Raw genomic sequence first — 21,426 nt, forward strand, 5'->3', positions numbered from 1 at the left:
TTTCAAGTTCTATCTTTAGTGCACATCTGTTTTACAGTGTAAATAGTATAATAGTACACTGAAACGTGTAGTTAGTTGAGTAGGGTGTCTCCCCAAAATTCATATCTATTCAGAAGCTCAGAATATGGCCTTATTTGGAAATAGTGTCTTTGCAGATGTAATTGGGTGAAGATGAAGTCATCCTGGATTAGCGTGGATCTTAAATACAGCAACGGGTGTCTTCATAGGAACAGGATGGGAGACGTGAGACAGAGAGGAAGGTGTAAGTGAAGACAGAGGCAGACTGAAGCTCTGCAGCCACATTCAAGGGATGGCAGGGCCACCCCAGACCCTTTGGAGGAAGCATGACCCTGCTCAGGCCGTGATTTTTCAGACTTCTGGCCCCCACAACTGTAAGAGAATACATTTTTGTTGGTTGAAGCCACCCAGTTTGTGGTAATTTGTATGGCAAGGCAGCCCTAGGAAATGAACATACCATGCTCATAATTTATAAGTGAAAAAAATCCGCATACAGAGATGCAAGCTAACATTTCTTGCTGACTCGGTGGGTGGACAGCTGCCCTCCCATCCCAGCCCAACCAGGCTGGAGTACTTCAAACAGGCACCACCCCCGACTTCCAGCCCTCTTTTCTTTTCAACTAGAGAGCTTTCCCTCCCATTTTTTCATATGTAAATATCAACTATTCCTCAAGGTTCCGGCCAACCACTCAATTCCGCCTCTGTACTTCTTCTATCACATCTGTCTTATTTACCCAACGCACTAGTCATCTGTGGATATACCTTTCTCTCTCACATACCTTTAACAGCTCCTTAAAGAATGAAGCTCTTTTCATGCTATCATTGCACCTGCAGAGTTCACCCTACAATATTCCCCAGAAAAGTCACCGAGAACACATGTGCCTTCAGATGGACCTGGAGGGAAGAGTTTAAAGGAATGAGAGCTACAGGGCTGTGTCCCAGCCCAGCTGTGGCCATGTGTTGATAAAACCTCGCGGAGGACATATATGTGTGCTTTTCATATTTCCAAGTGGCATGAGCAGTGCATTATAATAATCATGCTGGATAACAAAACTGGAGTCTGAAGTATCAAATAATGGAATCACCCAACAAGAAGTGAATGTAAAGCCCCTCATTTAAGTTAAAAAGAAAATTATATATATATATATAATTTCATTATATATATAATGGAATACTACTTAGCCATTAAGAAAAAGAATGAAGTAATGCCATTTGCAGCAACATGGATGGGCCTAGAGCTTATGATACTAAGTGAAGTAAGTCAGACAGAGAGAGACTAATACCATTTGATATCATTTATATGTGGAATCTAAAACATGACACAAATGAACTTATTTACAAAACAGAAACAGACTCACAGACATAGAAAACAAGTTTATGGTTACCAACAGGGAAAGGGGGTGGGGGAGGGATAAATTAGGAGTTTGAGATTAGCAGATACACACTACCATATATAAAATAGATAAACGACAAGGTCCTACTGTATAGCACAGGGAACTATATCCAATACCCTGTGATAAACCATAATGGAAAAGAATATGAAAAAGAATATATATACATATATATATAGATATCTGAATCACTTTGCTGTACACCTGAAACATTGTAAATCAACTATACTTCAATAAAAAAATAATAAATTTTAAAAAAGTCTCACTGAGAAGGCGCTGGGGGGAGGAGTAATAACTGTCCTCAGGGCTGTCTCTGAAGAAGCGATAGACGTATTCTAACGTGACTGCAAAGGTCAGAAACAAGATCAGGGAGTGAACTTACAAGGGGTGAAGATTTCAATATAAATGAGTGTACAAGGCTTGAATTATTCAAGAAATTAATAAAATGCTTCAAGAGATGGTGAGTGGCCCATTTCGAGAGGCATTCAAACAGAGACTGAATGGCCAATTGTTGGGCTTGCTTTTGGCCTAACTGAATAAATGACGTCCAAGTGCTCTTCGCACTGAGGGTCTTTAAATTGCAGATGCTGTATTTTTTCCCCCTTTGACATTTCCCCAGTTAAATAAATGATTATTGAACATCTGAAGTGGAAAACACACTCCCCAGAGATTCACCACCCCAGAACTGAACTAGGAAGAATATTATGACTGTTTTATTGCAAACACTTCAGACATGTTACCTAAATGACATAATAATGGCGCTTTAAACGTTAATAAAGATTCTAAAAATATTTTTTAAATCTTCACCTTTAAAAAAGCATCTTTGTATATATTTTGTTTCCTGCGCATTCATTTCACTATATGCTATGTGTGGTTATGGAGTGGGCAGGTAAGCAATGAAAAAAAAAAACAGCATTTGGAAAACATTCTTAACCTAGGTTTACCTAATGATATTTATAAGCAGTTTTACTTAATAATATATACTAATACAACATCCAATAATAAAATAATTTTAGTAATACACTAGGTAATTCCTTAAAAGTGCATATTTTTAGATTATTGGTCAAATACTGTGGCGTGAAACAAAACATGGAGAACAAGTTTGATAGAGCCAACTGAAAATGCAGTTGCTAATTTGGGCTCCAGTTCAGCATAAAGATGTGTCATTGCATTTATTTTTCTGTTACACTGAATAACAAAAAGAGGATAGAATTTTATTGTGAATCATGTTTACAGTAAGTTAGATTCCTTTAGCATGTTTGAAAAACTGCTTTTGAGGTAGTTTACATCAAGGATTACAATATCCTGAAAAGGGGTTAATCCAACTTGATTAAAAGATGCCATTCATGCTGCAACCTACACATTAAGTTCTGTCAGTAAATGCCTTAGCCATAACTTTTCTTCTTTTATAGGCAAGAACATTTATAGCACCACTAGTACACCAGGTACATCAATCTTGCTTTTTTTCTGGTTATTTCATCAATCACATTTTCACAACAAGGATGCTATGACTTATCACTCCCAACATCACTGAGTTGGGATGAGTCCTTTCATATAATTTAAAGATTTATATTTGACCTACATGTTTAAAAGCACTGTATAAAACTCAATATCTGGTATAGTACCAACAACGTATTAGCTGTGATAATTCTTAAGAAATTCACATTTTATGGAAGATAACATGCAATTAACAAATAAAAATTCTCAGCGAACGTGGCTGTAAAGCAAACATTATATATATATAAATTTTTTTTTCAAAGTGATTTCTGACTTAAAAAGGCAATCAGATTCTACCGTCTCCTTGTATAAAAGGTTTCTGTGCATTCTTTGCTGGAGTACAGTAGGGGCAATTAAAAGTGAAAAGTTTTGCCCCGATCTATATGACTCAGCCAAGTAAGCTAGAAAAACCTAATCCTTCAGAACCAATCCTTTCATATCCTATGGCTTAGAAAAAATTTTTAAAAATTGTTTTAAAGAATATATATATGTATAACTGAATCACTTTGCTGTACACCTGAAACTAAGGCAATGCTGTAAATCAACTATACTTCAATTTAAAAAAATAAATTAAAAAAATAAAATAAAATAGCCTAAATAAATAAATAAATAAATGTCATCAAAATATCAAAAAAAAAAAAGATAACAGGGAGTTTCTGGTTTCAAGTCTAATGACTGAATTGGGGCTACCTTCATTTCAAATTCTTATTTTAAAATGTATGATTTGCTTGAAAACTCCTCATTGAAGCTCCTTAATAGAGAAAAGATACTGGTCTGCAATAAGATGGATAGGCAGATAGTAGAAGAGAAAAGAAAGGAAAAGCAAAACAAAGACCACATATCCATAAGCAATTATCAGAGAGACCAGACCTATTTAGACAATTTGTATCATTTCCTTCATTCCTTCGTTCACTCTTACACACAGAAAACTGGTGCTATCATTTACTCATCCTCCAAGAAAATCATAAAAGATGTGAATATAGTCTTTCCTTTTCCTTTTTATTTTTTATAAAGAAATATAAATGCCCATGCCAATACGTGCCCCGTGTCCTAAAAGTGTGGATTCTAGCCTGTGTACCCACGGGTCATTTATTCCAATTCTCCATTTATTTAAGGCACAAAATATGGGATATCAGTTTCCTCCCACAAAGGAGAATTAAGTTAAAGATGTAAGGAAAAGTGCTTTGAGAATTGTAATGTGCTATAAATACATGTTTGCAATGGCAAAGAGGCTTACATGGTCTGGTATTTAATGATAAATAAAACTTTAACAAATTCTCTTCAAAAATGTATGTATAAAAGCTTGAAAGAAGTCTAAAAGCTGGAAAAGTTTAAATCATAAGTTATAATGCTGAAATAAACAATTTTGAACCCCCAAAGTAAAAGATACCCGTTCTAGTAATATTCACCTAGGAAGAACCAAAATTCATTATTCAAAAGAAGATGCAAAAATGTTATCATAAAAGAAGCATTAGATTGTGGACTAGAATTTTAGATCAGATTTGGGCTGTCTCAATTAAATCTGAACAATTTGACATATTCCTTTATTTAAAAAAAAACTCTACAAGAAAGGCATTATTGTATTTTATATACCCATTTTGCATAATGCCAGGTTATTATTATTAGTTCCTTTTATATTAAGCCATAATAATTCAGTTCTGGTTCTAGATCTGGTTCTGTTTGTTTTGCTTCTATACCTGACCTTAGGATGGTGGTATGATTTTTTTTCAGAATTAACACATATTTAAAGCCAATGCTTGGCATTCTTAAAAATAACATAGTAAACTGTAATTCCTATAACACTGATTTGTATATAAGTTTACACCTACAAAAGGTCAGTGGCCAGTATACTCTTATTCATTCTCACATTTCTTATTGGTATTTCTCTTTCTTGGTTTACAGTAGGCACTCAATAAATATATGTCACATAATCCATAACTTAAAAAGATAATAGCCATGATGATACACAGAAAGAAGAAAAAAGGCTATAAAAGTGACAGTAACATAAAATGAGAAGGCTATGCCATTTAGTAAAATAAAATGCATTTAATACACAGTATAAAATAAAGAAGCGAAGCTGTAGCTAGAGAAGCATAAATTTGGGTTCCTATCAAGCCAAATTCCCCTAATATGAAATTTTAAAACCTTTCCACCGAAGATTAAACGCTTAGCCTCAATTGAAGTATACAGTGTTAAATAAAGCAATGCCAATCCAATTATGTATTTTTCTATTTAGCATTTCCTAAGAGTTTACTTCTATTTCTACATGTTTTCAATAGCATGTCTAGAAAAATTATTTAAAAATAGAGAGTGTTGGAGGAGGGATGGATTGGGAGTTTGGGGTTAGCAGATGCAAACTATTATATATAGAATGGATAAACAACAAGACCGTACTGTAGAGCACAGGGAACTATATTCAATATCCTGGGATAAACCATAATGGAAACTAGTATAAAAAAGAATGCATATATATGTATAACGGAATCACTTTGCTGTACAGCAGAAACTAACACAACATTGTAGATCAACTATACTTCAATAAAAAAATAATAAATATTGAATAAAGAAAGAAAGAAAGAAAGAAATAGTGTTGAGGTGTTGTTATCTGAAGAACATTCTACCCACACATGCCAAGAATACTGAAGGATCTGGGGCAGATTTCAGGACCAAGACGATAGAGATCCCTGTTTCGACTGAAAATCTAGAGAAGCAGGACGCCGGACAATGTAAGTATAAGAATTCTTATTTCTAGTAGTTTACAGTGAGCACTTATTACAATTCACCTTTACAATGGAGGTTCTACCACATATAATATTTAACATAAACCCTCCAAGCAGGTTTGAATTGTGCTAAATAAGCTATCTCAAAGAATACCATAAAATGGTCCCATTCTGCCTTTTACGTATGTAGAAGTGATTTCTTTTTACAAAAGAATCTATGCAAACCTCTCAATATAGTACACATGGGCTTGTATGCTCCATCAGAGAAAATACCCAAAAATTCCTTGAGATGAATTTTAAGTACACCACCAGATTCAAGTCACACGCCCTGTTACAAAGACATACCAGGAATCTGATATATCTATAGTATTCACAGATGCAGATATATATTTGTGGGACTCTGCATAAATCAAATGCCTATGAATAAAACATCATTTAACTCTACAGGAATTCAATTCCAATTTCAGAAGTAGAGTATCACTAAATCCCTCACCACTGTTGAAAAAAGAAAGCAAAAAAGAAACACTTCTCAATAATAACAATTTCTTTAATATATTATATTCAAGTTTTTAATCAATGGCCCATCAACTTCAGCCTAATGTTTATTTTCAGACACAAAAATGAAGGTAATAAGGGTTTTCTAAATTTCCAATTTTTAGTATAATCTGGTAGGTGTGCCACTTTCCACTCTGATGAATGGAAACATACAACGCGACAAAGCATGCTTCTACTGAGACACGAAAATACCTAGACCACAGTATTTGAAGTCAAATGATATAACTCCCCAATCCTCCATTTCTATTGCATGAAAGAAAACTGTTCAACATCTCATCAAGTAGCTGAAACCCTCAAGCACCTACAAATGTTCTGATCAAAAGATCGTCTTTGCTGTTGAACCAAGAAGATACTAGGGATCCATGATCGATACCAATATTCCCAATCAAACAGAAGATTATAAAACCCAACCAAAGTCAACCCTTTCATACTCAGCCAGTGACATGGATGCAATAACACAACGCAAAAAGAAATCATGTAGTAACAAGGCCTGGTTCGAAAAAATCTTTAGCAGTGATCAGGAAGAGAAAAAGGTTGGTACCCACCTGGGATCTTTCTGAATGCTATCGATGGACGGGGATCTGGCCAAGGTGCCTTCGGGAGGGAGGGCAGGGCCGGATTTGCTGTACGGAGACTCGACGGAAGGACAATACTGCAGCTGCCGGTAGGGGTCCGCGTAGCTGGAGGCTGGGCCGGCGGCGTAGCTGGCCCTCTGGAAGGTGGCCACGGCAGCGCTCTGCGGGCCATGCTGGCTGCCTGTGCGCTGCAAGGGGACGGAGTCGACACCGGGGGAAGACGGGGCTAGGACAGGAAAGTAGGGACAAAGTAAAAAATTGAGGACCTGCTCACAGAAACGGTTAACCAGGTCTAGGCAGGGGGGAAAATTACACACATACGAAAACAAAAACAAAAACAAGGGTTTGAAAGAATAAAAAAAAAAAAATTCTGTCATATTTGAACTAACACATTCGATGTTACCCATTAAAATGATCATTAGCATGTTATTTCAGGAATAAACCTTTCCACTCTAGGGCGAAAACGCATCTGCGGTTGTGTTTACTGCTTACCAACCTCCAAGAGAAGGTTTGTTAATCGGAAATGTAAACTCTGTGAGGAGCTAAAACCCAGAAGAAATGTAAGGAATATCTTCTAAGGAATCGTGGACAGGGACTTCTCTACTGTTTAGGGAGAAAACTCAGAAAGTGCTCGCTCAGGTGATGTTACGTTAATTCTATTAAGGGTGTGAAGGAAATTTAGTAATGTGGTTAATTTCTCCTAAATAAAAGAAAATAAGGAACCGTGAGAGGATGTGTATGCATGGGGGTGGAGGTGGACACAGGTCCAGAGTTAGTACTCGAGCATTAAATGCAGGACTGCCCTAGTTCTTGTAAAGTTTAACAAACACCCACGGGATTTTTATATGCCTCTTCTCAACTTGAGCTGTCATAGTAACAAATACATTTGGTGAAGGGTGGGCATGCGAGAGGAGATGAAGACCTGCCCGACTGCAACGCAAACAAAATAAGGAGCTGACTTGGCTTTTCCAGAAGTATTTGCATCTTTTCAATACACCTAAATTGTTTGGAGAAGATTTGACACCAGTTACTAAAATTGATTTGACTATTTCCAAACTGCATTTCAGTTTTTTGTTTCCTTCCTGGGTTCTTTGGAGTTTGTCTCCTGTCATTATTTTTATCCGGTTCTCAAAAATACTTGACGTCTAAGGTTTAGCTGACATATACAATGAAAATAGCATCTTCCATATTAATAGAATGCGACCTGTTATTAACTCTTGTGATATTTAGCCATGATCAATGTTAGATAGCACCTTTACTTTCTAGCATTGTAGATCAGAATATATCCCAAATACAGCCAGTGTCTAGATAAGGCCATTTACACCATGCGAGCTCTACGTGGAATTAATTTCCAATTACGAATCACACCCCACAACTCGGACTTTCTGAGCACTTCATAGTGGATGGTGATAGAGCTTATTTTATCCTCTCTCTCATTAGAAGACATATGTGAAATCAAATACAAAAGAAATTATGTCATATTGAGGAAACAATGTTAATGTTAAAAGTTAAGGGTATCCTGTCGAAATGACAAAAAGTTGCGAAGTGAACTGGAGAAACATATCCTAATATGAGAGCTGATTTTAACAGAGTTCAGGGCTTCTCATTCCAATGAACTTCTAATACTTAATCTTATAATAACCAAAATTAGGAGACTAGGCACTGTGACATGGTGAAGACTAGAAAAATATTTAAGAAAACTTTCTAATCAAAAAGTGTGTATTTTCCCAGAAGAGCAGTATTTTGAAATGATGAGGGCTGCCTTGATGGATTAAGTTTCAAAGTCATTAGATTAGACTAATAAACATTAAGTTCACAACCAGAAAATCTGTCTTACGTCTTTATGCAATTTATGGAGCATTTATATTGTCTCCAAAATTTTACAAGCATGTCTAATTAAAATTCATGTTTTAAAATTTATGAACAATGTGCTTTATGTCATGGGGGCAGGGGTTAAAAATTCAGGTCAGGCATAACCATGCTCTTGGAAGAACAAATGCAAAGAGGTAAACAAAATTTCATTTTCTAGAAGAGTTGTGAAAAGCCAGCCGGCAAATCAAGGGCAAACGGGGAAAACTAACTATAACCTGACATTTTTCAGATAAATGCATTTTTTCCATTCAGGAACTAAATATCTGCGCTTAAGCTTGCTGAAAAGGGTTACTAATATCAGAAAACAATCCTTTTCTATACAAAATTATTTGTTATTAATACATTAGATATAGTGATTAACAGGAAGGGAGGAGGGCAAAATGGCAGAGACCAGGATTTAATAATGAAACGTGGGCTTCCCTGGGGCGCAGTGGTTGAGAATCTGCCTGCCAATGCAGGGGACACGGGTTCGAGCCCTGGTCTGGGAAGATCCCACATGCCGCGGAGCAACTGGGCCCGTGAGCCACAACTACTGAGCCTGCACGTCTGGAGCCTGTGCTCCGCAACAAGAGAGGCCGCAATAGTGAGAGGCCCATGCACCGTGATGAAGAGTGGCCCCTGCTCGCCACAACTGGAGAAAGCCCTCGCACAGAAACAAAGACCCAACACAGCCAAAAATAAATAAATAAATAAATAAATTTATTAAAAAAAAAAAAAAATACCGCGGGCTTCATTACCTCACTGACAATGCAGCCATTCTCTTAAAAAAAAAAAAAATGAAACGTGAAGAAACACTCTTGTTAAAAAACTGATACTATAGGTAAGGGAAACAAGCTAACTAGCCACACCAGAAACTCTCAAAGGACTATACATTTAAAAAGAATAGGGACTTCCCTGGTGGTCCAGTGGTTAGGACTCTGCCCTCCCAATGCAGGGAGCACAGGTTTGATCCTGGTCAGGGAACTAAGATCTTGCAAGCCGCGTGGCATGGCCAGGAAAAAGGGAAAAAAAAAAGGTATTAAAAAAAAAATAATATAGTATAACAAGAGGAGTTTAAGAAAAACAATCCCAGGAGCAAACAAAAAATTATGCAGAGGATAAGGGAGACCGGGGCAAAACGAGAAAATAAGGTGTGAAATGCAATTAACTGAGCAGAAACAAGAAGGCAACATCTCAGTGTATGAGGAGGGCGAAAAGGTGAAGGAAAGTTTATGAACATTGTTAGGCTCAGATATGTATTCTACTTTGGCCTTTTCAGGGGCCAAATGAAATGTCAGGGAACGCGTTCAGAGCTTGGCTTCTGAAGTTAGAGAATCAGGTCCACATCTGGGCTTTTTGGTCAATTGTTTGTATCAAGCAAGAAACTGAGCTCTCAAAGCTCCAGTTTCCTGACTGTAAAGTGAAGAGAAGACAATGACCCCGTGGGATCATTGTTTGCTTTAAATGCATGAAATCGTTTAATGCCTAATATGTGCAAAATGTTAAACAACTGAGCTATTATTATTGCCTAAGAATGCTGAAATGAGCTCACATTACAAAAGGGATTGTACATATTGCTTTGGAGTGACAGGCCTTTGCCACTGGATATCAGACTTTATACCTCCTGTAAGCACTTCATTTGTGTGGACTCATATTTTGTCCAACAACTCTATAGAAGAATAAACATGTCATTCTCACTTTACAGGTGGGAAACTGAGGCACAGAGAGATGATATAACTTGCCCAAGTTTGCCTTATATTTAGTAGAGAAGGAATTCAAGCCCTTGCACCCTGCTTCCAGAGTTTATGCTTACAGGTTTATAAGCTGAACTAGGTTTATAACCTCAAATATGTGTATTACTGAATTACCTAACACAGTGAGAAAACTTAGAAAAATGATGAGAGCCCTAAAATCAAGGGTAATGTCTACCAAAAGTACAGAGAAGAGACAGATTTATAATAGGAATCAACAATCTGAATATTCTACTGGAAAAAACTACTACACCTTGGTGGGCTAGCTAATTTACACCATTTCTCATTTAATTGAATTTATTGAGATATGCAGAAAAATCTAACTTTGTTCATTTATAGGAAAATCAAGAATATGATACATATAGTTATCTTAATTTTATTTTAAAGTGTTTTGAGTCTTCGTTTAATCAGTGATACTACTATATTAAGAAAAAAGACGGTGGACTATGAAATTTAAGACGGGTGAACAACTTCCAGAAAGATCATATTTGAAAAAAAAAATCACAATCACATTTCTGTCACTTGACAAATGGCCTTTCAGAAGTATTCCTGAAGCCATAAGTTTCAACTTTTTTAGGTCACAATAAATAGAGTACCTGATGAGAATTTCAAAATATAAAATTAGAACTCAAACTGATACTGCCAAATTCAAATAAATTAGAGACTGATCAATGCAAGGAAAATAATGCAAAATAGCAATACAAATGGGGAGAAAAATACACCATTTTAAAGGGTAGGTTATATGATCATATAGAAGAAAATGCATGAGAAACTAAGAGATCTCAAAGTAGCCATCGGTAATGTAACAATGTAATACCTTATGTTTTTTTAAGCGTGAGGTAAAAGAATGATTTCAACACATTAAAACTGATTTCTCCCTTTTTGCCTTGTCTGTTCAGACTGCGGTGTGTTTGATGCAGACTGTGGCTCTCTATTAATACAGATAAGCCGATACTGATCACACGATTAAAAGACTTTTCTTTAACACAAATTTTCCCTTAATTTCTGTCTTGTTATACTCGGTTGGCCAAAAAGTGCGTTCGGGTTTTTAAGATGGTACGGAGGACCCGAAAGGACGTTATGGCCTATGTTTTCTCTCATTTGAGTTTTAGAGCTCAGTTGACCAAAATCACCCACCTTGGAGGATTACTCTATTCAACTGAACTTTCTTATGGCAAACATTTGAAGTAAAAGGTGCTTTTATTAGCTCTGTAAACACTCCTCTCTCTTCCCACCTGCTCTGCAAACAGCCCCTTCTCCCCTCAATAAGCTCTTCCAACTCAGTGAATCACACTGCTGGTCTCTTTGGGGAGAGTTTAAAAGTAGTCTCTTCAGGGAGATTTTAAAAGTAGTCTCTTCGGGGAGATTTTAAAAGTAGCCTCTTCAGCAGTTGACCTGATACTTCACCTTTTCACGCTGTTCATGAAATTACCTGTTTTCCGAAGAGCTACACAAATAAAGGTCTAGTGCGTAAAGGGAAAAAAAATAGATGTTTTATGTGTTGTATTTTGTTTGAAAGAAGGGAAGGGAGATCCTTTTTAATAAAAGCAAACATTCTATTTTGATGAGGATAGATGGTTACATGCATTATTTACTGACAATGGGAAAAAAAGGAGAACAGAATAAAATACAAGACTCTTCCGCGATGAAGAGTGGCCCCCGCTTGCCGCAATTGGAGAAAGCCCTCACGCAGAAACGAAGACCCAACACAGCCATAAATAAATAAAAAAAATAAAAAAAATAAAAAAAATACAAGACTCTGGCACATGAAGAAACTTGGGGGATGGAATATAAAGTAGGGTTCAACAGAAAAAAGAAAAAAACATTTGTTTTTGTATTATTTATCTTTGCTTTTATGTATATTTGTACACAGAGAGATATGAAAACATAAAATACTTTTACACATGTTACAGAATACAAAGTAAGCAAACAATAAGCTGATTAAATAACATTCCTTCTGCAAGCTCAGAGAATAAAAATGGCTTAGGTGACAATGGGTCCAAAAACATGGCCTATATACCTTTAAAGTTATTACTTAAATAATAACAACTCTTATCATTTCAGGGATGAGGAACCTTCACCACCCAATCTACTATATTCCCAGTAGTATTATCCTCTAGAACTAAATTATACATGTCTTCCAATTTTCTGCACTCTGCACAGGTTGATCCAAGCTAAGCTCAATGGAAAAATATTCAAGGGTAAATTTAACATCATCTTTTAACTTCATGTGTCATTATTTTTGTGGGGGAGACGCATTTCATGAGGGATTATTATTAGTGTTGATGTTGATTACCGGTGTTGATTTTGCTGCTTCTAAATTGTATCGACTGTTCCACCAGCAAACACTCTGTTCTCCTTCAGCTGTAATTAGACTTTGTATTTACACCATTTTAGGTGAATTGATATAGGTAAGCATCTGGAAGCTCTTCTTGGTTTTAAGATGATATTTATCACTGGGCTCATTAAAAATTTCCAGTTGGGTAATCATGTGCCCCTGAACTTTTTAGACTTAAAAGAGGTAAAAATTTTAACTAAGAGGTTATGGAGGATCTAATTTGACTTGCTCCAGTGGGAAGCAATCATTTTTACAATTTGAAGTAACAGCCTTTAATAAGTAATAAACTGTTAATATTCCACCTTTTGTGGACTCAAAAGATGAATTTCATTGAAAATGTTATTTATATTTTATTGAAGAATAGCAATAAAATTTTATGAATATGAAGGTTCTATGTAATCCCTCTATAACTTTATGAAGTATTGGCTATTACTGCAGAAAGTTAAGTTTTTTAAAAAAATGCTTTCTCCATATGGGCAAATATTTTCATCCCATTCTTACTTCTTGTTATGTTGCAATATTTGTCAACCTCATAAGGATATTTAGCAGGTTTTCTCCTTGCAGCGTACCTACGCTAATTCATTCATTTTTTTTTTTTTTTTAATTTTTGGCTGTGTTGGGTCTTCGTTTCTGTGCGAGGGCTTTCTCTAGTTGCGGCAAGCGGGAGCCACTCTTCATCACGGTGCGCGGGCCTCTCACTACTGTGGCCTCTCTTGTTGGGAGCACAGGCTCCAGACGCGCAGGCTCGGTAGTTGTGGCTCACAGGCCCAGTTGCTCCGCGGCATGTGGGCTCTTCCCAGACCAGGGCTCGAACCCGTGTCCCCTGCGTTGGCAGGCAGATTCTCAACCACTGCGCCACCAGGGAAGCCCTTAATTCATTCTTTATTAGAAGCTGACACATTCATCACAGAAAGCTTGTTTTCTCCACTCAGGATCACATTTATCCAAAAGGAAATTCATGTGACTATCAACCCAGCCGATGTTGGCCATTTTTTGCTAATTTAGAAAGATGTGTTTGGGGGGTTGTCAGAGTCAAGTATTTACGTTCATCAAATGACTCCTAAGTTGACAGTCATTGATATGTTTGAGTTTGCAATAAAAATCTGTGTCATCTTAATAGACTTTAGCATAAGCAAATCCATGAGAGTCACAAGTTCTTTATCTGGCCATGCTCCTTATTATATAAGCTCTGGTTTGGACAAGGCTTATCCTGGACAAAAGGTACGTTTTATCTAAACCGACGCCCTCATTAAAAGTGTACCTCTTTAAATTTTCATTGTGCAAGAAGTAAAGACTCAGACGTTGGGTGGATGGTCCTGGAAGAGCAGGTGGGGATGTTCGCTCTACTGCCGCACTCACCGCTCAGTGGCCTGGCGTCTGCTGCAGCCAGAGCATCCTGTCTCCTTGCCCAGGGAGACAGCACGGACGCACCTGATAAGAGGGTCCCCTCTGGGGAGCCCTGTTGAGTGGCGACCACTGCTGATTCAGGAAGTGACCCTTTTATGTTCTCTCGCGCTGCTACATCTCCAGGGCCATCATGCTGGCTCCTGTCTCAGTCCTGTCCTGGTGCCCCTAGGGGCAGCTGCTCTACTGTCTCTGCCACCCTACAAAGTCACATCTGGGCCCAGGGAGGCTGCGGGGTCATCCTCCGAGCCCGCTCCCTTCTGCTGGGACTGCGTGGGGGAAATGGTCTGTGGTCCTTGTTGCCAACTAAAAGCTGGCACTTGCCACCTGCCTCTACAAGGATGAAATCACAAGCTGCTGCGACCGCTGACCTTCAACACCCCCTGAAAGGAGTTCAGGGTGGAGATGAGGAATGATGCACTCTGTGCTCTGGGCAAAACTGGCAGAACAGGTCTTCAGATAGTTAGATACTTTCAGGGGAAGATTTTATGAGACCACTTCTTGCATCTCCTCACATCTAGAAAAGCACTAAAATCATTAATGGTGACGTCTGCTCCTTGTGACTAGCAGAAGCTTCTGCAAAAACTATGTGCTTGATTGCATGTACTCCCCCTTCACCAAAATCACATCTATACTGACCTTCCCCCCCTGCCTCTTTGGACCAGTTCCTCAGAGCTATCTGAGATGCTGTCTCCCAGGCTATAGTCCTCATTTTGCCCCAAATAAAACTTAACTCACACCTCTCACGTTGTGCTTTTTTTTTCAGTTGACATTGTCCAGCACTGGCTGGGGTGCCTGAGCAGGAAGGGTCAGAGCTAGGTCTGGGGTGCGGGCAGAAGACCCTCTTCAGACCATGCTCCCTGGCACAGCCGTGGCCCACAGAGTGCTGGCCCAGCTGAATAAAATCCGATTGATTTCTTGTGTGTGAGTTGTGAACCCTGTTGTACGTTTTACCATCCACCAGCCTGGAGCGGGAGAGGGGAGAAGTGGGATTTGTCAACCCTGATTCTCTAACACGCACACAAATGTATACAAATGCACGTGCGTAAGGCTCTGACATTATGGTTAGGAAGCTTTTTGGTTTGGGAAAGGCTCGAGGACCTTTATTGAACACCCAAAGGTAGACTGTGCTCCTTGTCTGAATCGGGATCTAAGTCAGTCTTCATAATAAAGTAACAGGGGTGAGAGGGTAACTATGGCGGCCAAGACGGAGGGATGGAAAAAAGATGGCAGTAGGTTGGGTATAGGGGGAGAAGCTAACTGAGAAATTGCCTTTGGAGGGGAAGTTTAGGGAGCTTCAATCTGTCTCACCTTCGAGGACTACAGCTGTTTCCTGCTCTTCTCGGTATAGTTATCTTGGTGTATCTCTCAGCTCTAGCACAATCTATAACTCAGGATGGCCTTAGTGGTGTTTGGAAAGGGAGGCCCAGGGATGGGGTCAGCATGGGCCTGAGCAGGGATGGGAGAGAAGAGTGGCCACAGGAGATAATGCCCGGGACCCCGAGCCAGGTGGAAGCAGACCTGATGCACTGAGGGACCAAGGGTGGGTACCATTCCACAGCCCCACTCCCTGCTGGAAACTAAAGGATGACCTGGGAGGGCGTCAGGAATCGTGTATAGTGCAATCTTGAGTTACATGTTATCTAGAAAAGAAACGACAGTATGTTTTGTTTTTGTGCCTTTTTTTTTTTTACAGATAAGGTCATTTTAATTTTGCAATTGTATAAAGAAGACGGGATTTTTTTTTTTCCCAGTTTTTCCTGTGAGAGGAAAATACATATTAGTAAGTAAAATTATTTCAATTTAGTTGAATTTGTGCCCAATCTAAGCAAGTGAGTCAGGCATCCAAGAAACTAATTTGAATGGTTGACCGTTCAAAGGAGTTACTTTTGAGCCTCTGAGTCCAGTGTCACCAGTTGAGGGATGTCCTTTTCTCTTTTGTAATGATCCTGCTTGCTTAATTTTGAATATGTTCTATTTTTTTTGGTGCTTTTCTTAATCCTCTGTCTTCATTTTTGTCTAGAATATTCATTTAGCCTTTAATGTATTACCTTCCGTTACCAGTTATTTTTTCCTATTTTAGGTCCTTCTCTGAAACTAAAATGAGCATGTGTGAGGACAAGGAGTTGGTTTAAGCTTCTTTGGACCCGAAGCCCATCGAGCACGTGGTTTGTCTTCACCAGATATTATCTGATTAACACAGGACGCAGGAAATCCTGACGCTCTCTAGATGAAAATGGGTGTATATTTATTTCGTTTTTGAATGATGACTTTTACAAACGCAGGGCCAACCAAGATGACTGTTAAGAGCCCAGGTCCCAGGGCAAAACTGCCTGGGCGTGAAGGTTTAAAGACTGGTTCCATACAACCTGTGTGACCTTGGGCAGATCACTCAACATCTCTGTGCCTCAGTATTCTGATGCGTAAAGTGAGCCTCATAACAGCACCTCCTTCATAGGGCGGTTCTGAGGATTAGTAAATACGTTCAAAGCATTGAGAACCGTCGCTGAAAGTGGCGACGTGCTATATGCTTTGTCATCCTGTCTCACCTGCTTGAGGCTCTGGCACCATCTAGTAATTCCCAAATTGTTAAGGCCAATACACTTGACTTCACTCCCAAGTGGGGATTCCCTCAAGAGCAGCAAGTGGCCTTCAATTCCCCTGCCCCACTCTCCTGGAAGTATCCTCTGGAAATGCTCTACAGATGGAACTGAAGGACCCCCGGCCAGTGGCCTTACTTCACAGCAGAGAGGTAAGGCTGAAGAGTCACCTCGGCCACCGATCTGAGCCAAAAGCCAGTGACCCCGGAACAGTTCAGGTCTAACAGGCCTCATAAGAACCTGTCCTCTTCTTCCCAAGGAAATAGGGTATTTGCTCTGACTCTGGAAGCTTCTTAAAGGTCTGTACCAGTGGTGGCACTAAGTGTGGGGTGTGTATAGCACAGGGGATGTGAAAAATAACCCTCTGGATATGGAAAAGCAAACTTTTTTTTTTTTTAACTTTATTTTTTATTTTTTTGGTCGCACCGCACAGCTTGTGGGATCTTAGTTCCCCGATCAGGGATCAAACCGGGGCCCCCGACAGTGAGAGCACGGTGTCCTAACCACTGGACCGCCAGGGAATTCCTGGGAAAGCGATCTTAAAATGTTTCTTTATTGAAGTTTAATCTTGCCTTTACTAGATATAATTTAATACTATTGTATAATATGTATGTAATTTATAAGTGAGAGATATATACCCGTATTAAAAGCATTTTCTCAAACACGTGGGTGCTGACAGAGACAGTTCCTGGAGGTGCAGGGTTAGCTGGGAAAGGGTAAGGACTCAAAATGAATTCAGGATGGAAACAGGGAGTAACCTGAGCAGGTGTGAGGGAGAGAGGGCTTGTGGCTTTATACTTAGGCACTGGAGAGGTGGCTTCTCCCCACCTGTCCCCAAGAGACCACCCCATGCACTTCTGGAAATTTCCATAGTGTTGTGGAAATCAGCATATTTCCTCAAAAGTGCCTCAAGTTCAAAGATGCGGGCAGGGAGGGTGTCTTGGGCATCTGGATGGCACACCTCAACAGATCTCGGCCAGGGCAGAGGTTACTAATACTGGGAAAGGGCTGGGCAAACAGATTGTCCCCTCTGAAGCACTCAGAGGACACTCCTGCCTTCTCTCAGAGGAGAGAGAGGAGAAAAACACTCGTTTATTCATTCAGCCTGGCTCTCCACTGATGGCTTAGAACGGGGGTCAGCAAACTTCTGTAAAGGGCCAGTAAGTAAGTATTCTCAGCTTGACCAACCATATGGTCTCTGTCACTATTCAGCTGGGCGGCTGCAGGGTGACAGCAACTACAGATGATCTGGAAACAAAAGGGTGGGGCTGTATTCCAATGACTGTTTATGGACTCTGAAATTTGGATTTCATAGGACTTTTACATATCCCCAAATATTATCCATCTTTTGACTGCAAACCATTTAAAAATGTGATAATCGGGCTTCCCTGGTGGCGCAGCGGTTGAGAATCTGCCTGCCAATGCAGGGGACACGGGTTCGAGCCCTGGTCTGGGAAGATCCCACATGCCGCGGAGCAACTGGGCCCGTGAGCCACAACTACTGAGCCTGCGCGTCCGGAGCCTGTGCTCCGCAACAAGAGAGGCCACGATAGTGAGAGGCCCACGCACCGCGATGAAGAGTGGCCCCTGCTTGCCACAACTAGAGAAAGCCCTCACGCAGAGACGAAGACCCAACACAGCCAAAAATAAATAAATAAATTAATTAATTAATTAAAAATGAGTTTAAGAACAACAACAAAGACCCAATACATTTAAAAAATAAATAAATAGATAAAAATGTGATAATCGTTTTTAACGCACAAGCACTACTACAACAGGTGACGAGCTGGGTTTAGACTGTGAGCCATAGTTTGCCAACCCCAGGCTTAGAGAAAACACTACTTTTGTTGTTGTCATTGTTCTTTTTTTTTTTTTTTAAAGTGTGAACATCATTCCTGGTCCTTAATTTGCGATCGATGAATGAAATATTTTTTTCCTATTGTAGCTAATTTTTCATTAAACCTCCAGAAGTTTATCAACGAGAGCTAATTCTAAAAGCCTATGAATATGGAACAGAGAATCAACATAATCCCTTTTGTTGTCAGTTTTTCTTCATATTAGATATTGAATGTCACCGAGATTGTTATCTTTGTCTTTTATAAGGAGTGGGTGGAAATAAAATTACCCTAGTTAATAATATGCAACAAGCTAAATGTTAAAATAGCCCAGCCTCAGACTGGAGTAGATTTAGCAGGCTGAAGGTGAGAGAAACTCTGACAGAAGAATAAATGGGTATTCTTTCTACCTAAACTAAGATATGTACTATTAACACTGGAGGGCATTTACAATGTCAAGAGTAAAATCAAGGAGTATTTTGTGCTTTTCTTCCTATGATGCAGCGAAGTACTGAAATGTAAATATCAATAATCAGTTAGAAAAGCAACGAAGCTTGCCTGGATTTCAAAACATATAATTTAGTATCATAATGTAGTTTAACAAAATTGCTATGATCTATTTCTTGGGAACTGGAAGTTACAACAGTCTGAAGATGCAGTGCCCGGTGCCAAGGCCTGGACCGGAGCTTCCACGTCCCCACACCTCGGCCCCTGCCCGGGATAATGTGTATCATTAGAAATGAAGGAGACAGCTCTACTGTCTGCAAACCGGCAGCATACTGTTTTCTAAGTTAACTTAGCCACGGGAGGCTTTACAGGAAGTGCAATTCTCAGTATCTTCTTAATGATATTGATTTTACAGTTAAGATAAATGTGCTCTAGCACATTTAATCATGACATTTAACCAGTTATTTTGCAAATGGCTTCATGTTCTGGAAAACACTTGTCCTTCTTCACGTGGCCTAAGGTTGTGTCAATTCAAAATATATATTTAATCCAGGAAAGCTATACAGTTGACTGAACCATACGCAATTGCCAATAACCGACTTTTCAGAAATAATTTCATATGATTCAACCTAATAGTGTGTATGAAATAAATTCTCAGTTGGCTTTACAAAATATGCTACATTTTTTAGTAAATATGCTTCTTTCCCACCAAGCTTGCCAAACAGGTAGACTGTGTCATTAAAAAAACACTTACCAGCATGAGGCATATGCCTTTATATGTCCTGTATAGCGACTGTGCTTTCCTAAAGTAGTTATATTCATTAAATACGTTAATAATGACGTACAAAAAATTGGTACTGCTTCCTTCGATCTGCCTGTGTGACAAAATGAGCTGACAACCCCCCTGTACTTATTTCATTTACAGTCTACTCAGGGAGCTAAAGTGGAGTCGTATTTGGTTTCTTTCCTCATCACAAATATTAATGAGAGAAGCAGGTCATATCATAATGCTTCTGAGGAAACAGGACACACACACACACACACACACACACACACCCCTTTCACAAGGGAGCGTTCTTTAAGCTTCCAAGCAGGCCCACCCCTCTGTGGACAGGCCCGCCCTCTGTGGACAGACCCGCCCTCTGTGGACAAGCCACCCCTCTGTGGACAGGTCCACCCTCGGTGGACAGGCCCCCCTCTGTGGACAGGCCCACCCTCTGTGGACAGACCCGCCCTCTGTGGACAAGCCACCCCTCTGTGGACAGGCCCGCCCTCTGTGGACAGACCCCCGTCTGTGGACAGGCCCACCCTCTGTGGACAGGCCACTCCACTGTGGACAGGCCCCCCTTCCGTGGACAGGCCCGCCCTCTGTGGACAGGCCACTCCACTGTGGACAGGCCCCCGTTCTGTGGTCAGGCCCACCCTCTGTGGACAGGTCCCCCACCGGGGGTCCTGAATACACACCTGTGCTCGTGCGGTACGTGCCCGTGTGTGCTGGCGGCAGAGGGTCCCCCTGGCTCTGGCTGAGACTCCTCATGGGGGGCTTCTGATAGACGCGGTCTTCATAGATGGGGTCTATGTGGTGCTCTGGGGACTGCAGGGCCCGCAGCTCCGGGCCCAGGTGGCCGTGCTGGCTGCTGTATGAGGCCCGGGACCCAGCTGAAAGGAATGGACAAGGAGACAGTAAGACCCGACCGACATTCAAACAGAACTTGTTTGAACAAAGACATATTTGAATCTGGCGGGGAGAGGAATGTTGAAATCTGCAGAAAATCAAATGAATGGCAGCAAGAGGTCAAGCTAATCAGCTTATCTGCATCACCCAGCTGCCTTGCTTTGCTCCCAAACCTGATCTCTGTATAAGGATGATAATGATTCTGAGATAAATCCGCACTGAACAGGGCCAGTGAAACAGCATTTTTCCCAGCCTAACGAATGTAGCAGGTTTCCTCACTAAAGAAATCAGGCAGACTGAAGTCAAACCTAAAAAGCTCTTATTATCTCTTAGTCCTTGCACCTGAAATTTTACAACAGGAATTCTCATTTAAAACGATGAGCAAATGCACAAGCCATGGTGGCAAGTCAAGCCGTCTTGATGCTGTTCTTGAAAAGTGGACCAGAATTTGTTCTCATCAGCAGTTCTTCCCTGGACGATGAATGAACCAAAATGTTCGGACTTAACAGTAGTCTAAATCCCTGAGAGAAGCAGATTTTAAAGAAAAAGCTTTTCAAGTTACGTTTTCCTTTACTCTTACCCTCCAAATTAAAGGATCTGCATTTAGTCTACCTTCCTCTGAAACAGTTCAAGTGGTTGCCACAAACTGGTTTAATTTATAAATCGAGGCTACACAGCATGTGCCTGTAGTGTTCGTAAATCCTTATTTGTGTCTTTTTTTTTTTCTTTTCTTTCTTGCACTGTATGGGAAGAGGTGTGGCTTGGAAGC

The 21,426-nt window shown here is 39.9% G+C and overlaps 1 protein-coding gene across 5 annotated transcripts in view; it reads right to left on the reverse strand.

The window, feature by feature from the left end:
• The window catches only part of CTNND2 (catenin delta 2), a 938,382-nt gene that overhangs the window by 369,690 nt on the left and 547,266 nt on the right, over positions 1-21,426 (reverse strand). For all 5 annotated transcript variants that reach the window (XM_059916116.1, XM_059916114.1, XM_059916118.1 and 2 more), the window contains 2 exons: positions 20,447-20,641; positions 6,727-6,982 (listed from right to left, as the gene is read on the reverse strand). In XM_059916116.1, the coding sequence (XP_059772099.1) occupies positions 6,727-6,982; positions 20,447-20,641 (451 nt within the window). The remainder of the gene's footprint in view (positions 1-6,726; positions 6,983-20,446; positions 20,642-21,426) is intronic.

The sequence above is a fragment of the Balaenoptera ricei genome, chromosome 3, assembly GCF_028023285.1.
Source record: "Balaenoptera ricei isolate mBalRic1 chromosome 3, mBalRic1.hap2, whole genome shotgun sequence".
NCBI lineage: Eukaryota > Metazoa > Chordata > Mammalia > Artiodactyla > Balaenopteridae > Balaenoptera > Balaenoptera ricei.